Source organism: Rhinopithecus bieti, unplaced genomic scaffold, assembly GCF_001698545.2.
Source record: "Rhinopithecus bieti isolate Rb0 unplaced genomic scaffold, ASM169854v2 scaffold_50799, whole genome shotgun sequence".
NCBI lineage: Eukaryota > Metazoa > Chordata > Mammalia > Primates > Cercopithecidae > Rhinopithecus > Rhinopithecus bieti.
The window spans coordinates 189917-197067 of record NW_016819917.1 but is presented as its reverse complement, the minus strand read 5'-3'; the positions used below and the strand labels follow the sequence as shown (position 1 = coordinate 197067).

At 41.3% G+C, this 7151-nt stretch overlaps 1 protein-coding gene and 1 long non-coding RNA gene across 2 annotated transcripts in view; both read right to left on the bottom strand.

Annotated features, from left to right (window-relative positions):
• LOC108520065 (zinc finger protein 701-like) overlaps window positions 1–2564 on the bottom strand; it is a 14715-nt gene extending 12151 nt beyond the window's left edge. The window contains exons 1-2 of the mRNA XM_017859338.1: window positions 2513–2564; window positions 1568–1654 (exon numbers count right to left, since the gene is read on the bottom strand). Of these exons, the coding sequence (XP_017714827.1) occupies window positions 1568–1582 (15 nt within the window). The 5' untranslated portion in view covers window positions 1583–1654; window positions 2513–2564. The remainder of the gene's footprint in view (window positions 1–1567; window positions 1655–2512) is intronic.
• Window positions 2565–2590: 26 nt separating this feature from the next.
• The window catches only part of LOC108520074 (uncharacterized), a 6499-nt gene continuing 1938 nt past the window's right edge, over window positions 2591–7151 (bottom strand). The window contains exon 3 of the long non-coding RNA XR_001882823.1: window positions 2591–2631. This is a non-coding gene — a long non-coding RNA (uncharacterized LOC108520074). The remainder of the gene's footprint in view (window positions 2632–7151) is intronic.

The following is a 7151-nucleotide window of genomic DNA, read 5'->3' as shown; positions in this document are numbered from 1 at the left end:
CCTAGCTACTTGGGAGGCTAAGGCAGGAGAATCATTTAAACCCGAAAAGTGGAGGTTGCAGTAAGCCGAGATGCCACTGTACTCCAACCTGGGCAAGAGAGCAAGACTCTGTTTCAGAAATAATAATAATAATAATAATAATAATAATAATAATAATAAAAATAGGTGGAATGAGAATATGGCTTTATCCCATAGGACAAAAAAGAAGTACTGCTCCCATATTTGAGAAAATTGTAACCATTTTATGAAAACACCTGTTTCACAAGGCTCTCCACAGCAATTCCACAGTCTCCATGAGCTAAATGGGCTAAGAATGGTTGAATGAATCTCCTGCTATTACTGAGGTTGAGTTCATATTCTTAAAATAATAATGGAATCAGCTGAGTGCGGTGGTGCATGCAGGTAATCCCAGCACTTCAGGAGGCCAAGGTGGGTGGATCACCTAAGATCAAGAGTTCGAGACCAGTCTAATTAACATGGAGAAACCTGTCTCTACTAAAAATACAAAATTAGCTGGGCGTGGTGGCGCATGTCTGTAATCCCAGCTACTTGGGAAGCTGAGGCAGGAGAATTGCTTGAAAGTGGGAGGTGGAGGTTGTGGTGAGCCACGATTGCGCTATTGTCCTCCAGCATAGGCAACAAAAGCAAAATTGTCTCAAAAAAAAAAACACAAAAAACTAAACAAACAAAAACTGACGGAATCATTCATGTGTCATTCATGTCAATCTAAGAACTTTCTATTCCAATTAGTAAGTTTCTTAGTCAGAAACACAGTAACTCATTCAATTACCTAAAAATGTAGTATAAAATCAGGTAGAAATCGGCTGGGCGCAGTGACTCATACCTGTAATCCCAGCACTTTGGGAGGCTGAGGCAGGCGGATCACCTGAGGTCAGGAGTTCGAGACCAGACTGACCAACATGGAGAAACCTCCTCTCTACTAAAAACACAAAATTAGCCAGGGGTGGTGGCGCATGCCCGTAATCCCAGCTACTGGGGAGACTGAAATAGTAGAATCGCTTGAACCTGGGCGGTGGAAGTGGCAGTGAGCCAAGATTGCGCCACTGCACTCCAGCCTGGGAAACAAGAGCAAAACTCCGTCTCAAGAAAAAATAAAACTAAAAAAAGAAATTAAGCCGAAGATTTCCCGTTATTGTTCTCCTATTCTAGAATATTCCACGTACTTTGTGCACATTAATATGTGACTTCTATTAGCAGCTGCTCTAATCCTTGTCTACAGAGAGCTCACAGTGCATCCAGATGTGGCCCCTAAACAATCCCTGCTGCCCAACAGCACTCACACCACGGGACCCTCACCCCGTCTCCATCCATGTCTGGTGTGAGCCCTTCCCAGGCCCATGCCCAGTGCCGCCTCTTCCCAAATTCATGTCACTGGGTCAGGAGAGACAGAATCTAAGCGAGATGAGAGGGACTGAGGGAAGGCACGGGTGAGTGTGAGCAAATCTGTCAGGCAGGACGCTTCAGACTCAGAGAAGATTCCCAACTCCAAGGCCCAGCGTTTCTGAAAGGAAGGAGACAGAACAATCCACCGAGAATATCATCTCACCTGAGGAAGAGCCATCCCTGACTCCTTTGCTTTCCTCTTCTTCTTCTGGGTTTCTTCCTCACAGACTAAGAGTCTTTGAAGTCAATCCTGAATGTCAGAATATGTTGTTTATTGCTCAGAATCAACACGCCCCCTCCCTGCAGGACACATACAAAGGCGACCTCACCCTGAGGAAATACAGTCCCCTCTGCTGCCCACTGCAGCAAGGATGATAAACTCCTACAGGAAAACTCCAGCTCTCCTGGAAAAGCCTCCACACACGCTGCAGGATTGGGGAGCTGGGCTGGAATGAGCTCTCCTCCAGGGCACAGACCCAGCCCTGACCAAACCCCATGCAGAGGTTGGGTGCAGTGGCTCATGCCTGTCATCCCAGCATTCTGGGAGGCCGAGGTGAGTACATCGCTTGAGCTCAGGAGTTTGAGACCAGCCTGGGCAACACAGTGAAACCCAATCTCGACCAAAAATACAAAAACTTAGCCAGGTCTGGTGGTGCTCGCCTGTGTGTCTGTTGTACCAGCTACTTAGGAAGCTGAGGTGGGAAAATCACTTGAGCTCAGGAGTTTGAGACCAGTGTGGCCAACATGGTGAGACCCTGTCTCTACTAAAAATACAAAAAGTGGACCGGGCACGTTGGCTCATGCCTGTAATACTAGGACTCTGGAAGGCAAAGGGGGTTGGATTACTTGAGGTCAGGAGTTTGATACCAGCCTGAACAACATGGTGAAACCCCATCTGCAGTAAAAATACAAAAAGTAACTGGGCTTGGTGGGCATCTGTAATCCCAGCTACCCGAGAGGCTGAGGTAGGAGAATCGCTTGAACCTGGGAAGTGGAGGTTGCAGTGAGCCGAGATTGTGCCACTGCACTCCAGCCTGGGCAACAGAGTAAGACTCAAAAATAAAAGGAAATACAAATACAAAAATTAGCCGGGTGTGGTGGCACACACCTGTAATCCCAGCTGCTTGGGAAGATGAGGCATAAGAATTGCTTCAACTCAGGAGACAGAGGTTGCAGTGAGCCAAGATCACGAGACTGCACTCACAGTCTGGAGGACAGAGTGAGAACCTGTTTGGAAAAACAAAAAAAGCCCATTTCTGATGTGATTGATGCAGAGATAATAAAACCTGAGTAATGTGACAGAGACTGACAGGCAGAGGGAACTTCAGATGGGGGTGGGAGGGCATGGGAGACAGCTCTGAGCCCAGACCTGAAGGAGGATAAAGGGCAGGGGACATAGGGTAAGAGCAGGGACAACGACTCGAGACAGGAAGGGTTTTGATGTTTGGGAAAAGAGAAAAGCAAATGTGACTGGGGCAGAGGGAGTCAGGAGATGAGGGCAAGCTCCCAGGAGGAGGCTGGACACTGGCAGGGGCCCTGGACACAGGGCTGTGGAGCCACAGTGAGGAGTTCAGCTTTTGTCCCGGGGAACACGGGAAGCCGGTGGAGGGTTCCCTGCCAGGGACTGACACAACCTGCTTTAGATGTAGCTGTGGATGTCCTGCATCCCATTGAAAATTCTAATTACAACTGGGCACTCCCCTCTCCCAGAGGAAAAGCCACACCCAGACACACACTCTATTTTGCCAATCATTTCAAGGGCCAAGGTCACTCGGGTTGAGCTTTTCTGGTCAAGCCCCTCATCGCCAAGTTGCAGGGAGGCTCACTGGGCTCAGAGGAGGGACATTTTCACTGAGTTACACTGAGAAGGTCTGAGATGAGTGAGAAGGTGCCTGAATTCTTACATGGGGGCCTGGAAGGGCAAATGGGAAGGGTTGGTCTTTATCACCCCATCCTTGAAAATTAGGGAAGCATCTTTCACACACCTGGGCTAAAGAAACTTCTTTTGCGGCCGGGCGCGGTGGCTCAAGCCTGTAATCCTAGCACTTTGGGAGGCCGAGATGGGCGGATCACGAGGTCAGGAGATCGAGACCATCCTGGCTAACACGGTGAAACCCCATCTCTACTAAAAAATACAAAAAACTAGCCGGGCGAGGTGGCGGGCGCCTGTAGCCCCAGCTACTCAGGAGGCTGAGGCAGGAGAATGGCGTAAACCCGGGAGGCGGAGCTTGCAGTGAGCTGAGATCCGGCCACTGCACTCCAGCCTGGGCGACACAGCGAGACTCTGTCTCAAAAAAAAAAAAAAGATATATACTTGCTTCTTTCCAACAGGATATACTAATTTATTTTTTATATTTCCTTCAGAGTAAGTTAGTATTTAGCTAAAGCACTTCCACCTCTCAGTATTCCAGTCTAAATCCGTTTTGAAAAACTAGCCCTCACAACATTCACCAGAAAATTGTATTTATATTACCTTTTGTGAAATGTGCTATGGGTTTAGAGATATGTTATGAATCCTACTCAAAAGGAAAAATCCAGAAGTATGAATATATTCATTTTACAAATAAAAAAATTAAAGAACAAAGGAAGATAAAAATATATACCTGAACATTTTTCTCATTTGATTAATTATTCAACTGTAACTTTTTTGTAGAAGAAATATTTCCCATTCAGTAATTCTGAATTCAATTCAACTGTGATAAAAATGTGGCAAATGTGAGGAGGCATTGAATATTTCTTTTTAAATATTGCTGTAACTTGGTATAAGTGTAATTTAAATAGTGCATGAAAATAAATGGCATTTTCAGGTATTACATGACATTGTTCCCTTAAATTCCAGTCTAAGTCATAAATCACAGCTTTTGAATCAAATACCTATGTGTGTAAATGCATTTCTACCAAATAACTCTTTTTAACTATAAAAAATTCATTGGCATACAGAATTTTGTAATCAGAGGTTCCCAGCTGCTCACCTTAAATTAACACTTGACTTAGTTAAAGGCAAAAAAAAAAAAAAAAAAGCATTACCTTAGGTTTTATTTTAACTGAGTCACATTTGGAATCTAGTAAAAATTAGTCATTTGTTTCTTAGTCTGAATCACAGGCAATTCCTAGGGTAATTGAGCCTATTTGATTTGGTTTAATAAATATTTAGATGATTCCAAATGTGCACAAATCACTGAATAAAATGAGAGATGAATAAGATCAATCTCCACAGTTAAGGCGCTAAAACATCTAGAAATGAAGATAAGTCAAATATACAAACAGCTTTATATTCAAGTCATACCATAGTAAGTTTCCAAAATCAAGATATGAAGAGGGGGAGATTACACACAGCTTTAAGGATGGTAGCGTTCACTGGGGAGAGATAAGTGAGATGGTACCCTAGGGAAACAGCTGGAGTTTACCTAGTTAGGCAGAGGAATGAAATCATTATATATTTCTAAGGAACAAGAAGAGTCCTATTTCAAGATACAGTAATGACTTGAAAAGGAGAAGAATCACCTGAAAAGGAGAATAGAAAAGAAATTGAGGCATGAGAGTCTTCTAAATTGAGACTTGTGCTCAGTTAGGCAAGTAACCACTGTGGACTACTGCAGGATCCTTAAAAGAAGAGAGATGGTAGGTCCATTTGTGCTTCTGTAATAAAATACCTGAGATGGGGTAATTTATTTAAAAAATTTTGTTTTCTCACAGTTCTGGAGGCTGAGAAGTCCAAGATCAAGGTTCCAACAGGTTCGGTTGCCTGGTAAGGCCTGCCCTCTGCTTCTAAGATCCTGCCGTCTCACATCCTCTAGAGGGGAGGCATGCTGTGGCCTCACATTGAGGAGGGCATAAGGGCAAGAGAACCAAACACTGTGAAGCCTCTTTTACAATGGCCTAAATCTCATTCACAAGGGAAGAATCCCTTATAACCTAATCACTTCTTAAAGGCCCCGCATCTTTACATAGTTTCATTGGCCATTAAGTTTCATCATCTGAATTTGCAGGGGGGCATTAGAAACCACAGCACCAAATCAATGTTTTGTTTCATAAAGATTAATTAGATGCTTATCTGTCTGATTGGGATGGAAGAAAAGAAGATGGAAACAAAAAGACTAGTTTAATTGCCAATGAAATAATCGAGACAGGAGGTGAGGAGAGCAAAAACTATGATAGTGGTTATGGAAACAGGGAGCGGGAGACAAAGGGATGGATGCTGGAAACTTCATAGATCTGAAATCTTTAAGAACGGCCTGTACATTGCCTATGGAAAGAAAGAGAGAAAAAAGACAAATATGCCCATACTTTTTAAAAATGTGGATGCATATTGAAATACCATTAACCAAAATATGGAAGTCAAGACTATTCAGCCCATAAAATAAGACAATGGGTTTGGTAGAAGATATTTTGAGTTTGGTATGGCAATGATAGCAAAGACAATAAGTAATTATATTGGTTGGGTCGATGTCTAAGTGTGGAAGTTCATCTACTTTCAGGTAATAGCTGTAATCACTGGGATAGATGAAACTGTACAATCAGACTATAAGAAACAAATAAGGCAGATTTTTTTATTGTTACATGATAGATGTACATTTTTAAGGGTACATGTAATATTTTGATACATGCAAATAATATATAATGATTAAATCAGGATAATTAGGATATCCATCTTCACCACAAATATTTACCTTTTCTTTATGCGGAAAATTTGGATTATTCTCTTATAGCTGTTTTGAGTAGCTGTAAAACAGATTATGATTCACTGTAGTCACCCTATTGAGCTATCAAACAGTATGTCTTATTCCTTCTAGCTGTATTTTTGTACCCATTTTTCCTCTCTTTATCTTTCCTTCCCTATACCCTTCCTGGCCTCTGGTAATCACCAATTTACTTTCTATCTTCATGAGATATAGCTTTTAATCCCTGTAAAATATTAATGACATTCTTCACAAAGATAGAATGAAGTCCTAAAATTTGTATGGAATCCCTAAACCCTCCAAACAGCAAAAGTAGTCCTGAAAACACAAAAAAGAACAAAGCCTGAGGCATCACACTACCAGACTCAAAATATACTACGAAGCTACAGTAACAAAAACAGCAACATAAAAACAGACACATAGACCAATGGAACAGAATAGAGAACCCAGAAATAAAACCACACATTTGCAACCAACTCATTTTTGATAAAGGCACCAAGAACATACCTTGAAGAAAGGACAGTCTTTTCAACACAAGGTGCTGGGAAGACTGGATATCCATATGCACAGGAATAAAACTAGAGTCCTATTTCTCACCATATAAAAAGTCACATCAAAATAGATTAAGGATGTGAAGTTTTGGATGTCTATATTTGAAGAAGGTGAAAGAGCAGGAAAGGGGACCAGTAAATGAGAAATTGAATAGCAAGAAACAAATACAATACTTAGGTATTAATTTAACATTGTCATTATCAAAGGATATAATATGTTATTGTAAGATTTTTAAAATTATAATTATAGTGATTTATTATGTTCTTGGATGGTAAGGCTGAATATTTAAAGAATATTTACAAATATCAAGTTTCCTCAAATTACTGTATATGTTAAATGAAATACAAATCAAAATACCAATAGAACTTTTCTAGCAATTTGATAAAAATGTAATAGATTGTATGAGAATTGTAAAAAAAAAAACTTTCTCAACATAATGTCAATACAGTCTAAAGGAAAAGGCTAATAGTTTTAAATGCAGTGAAAATTAAAATTCCTTAATGAGAGAAAATATAC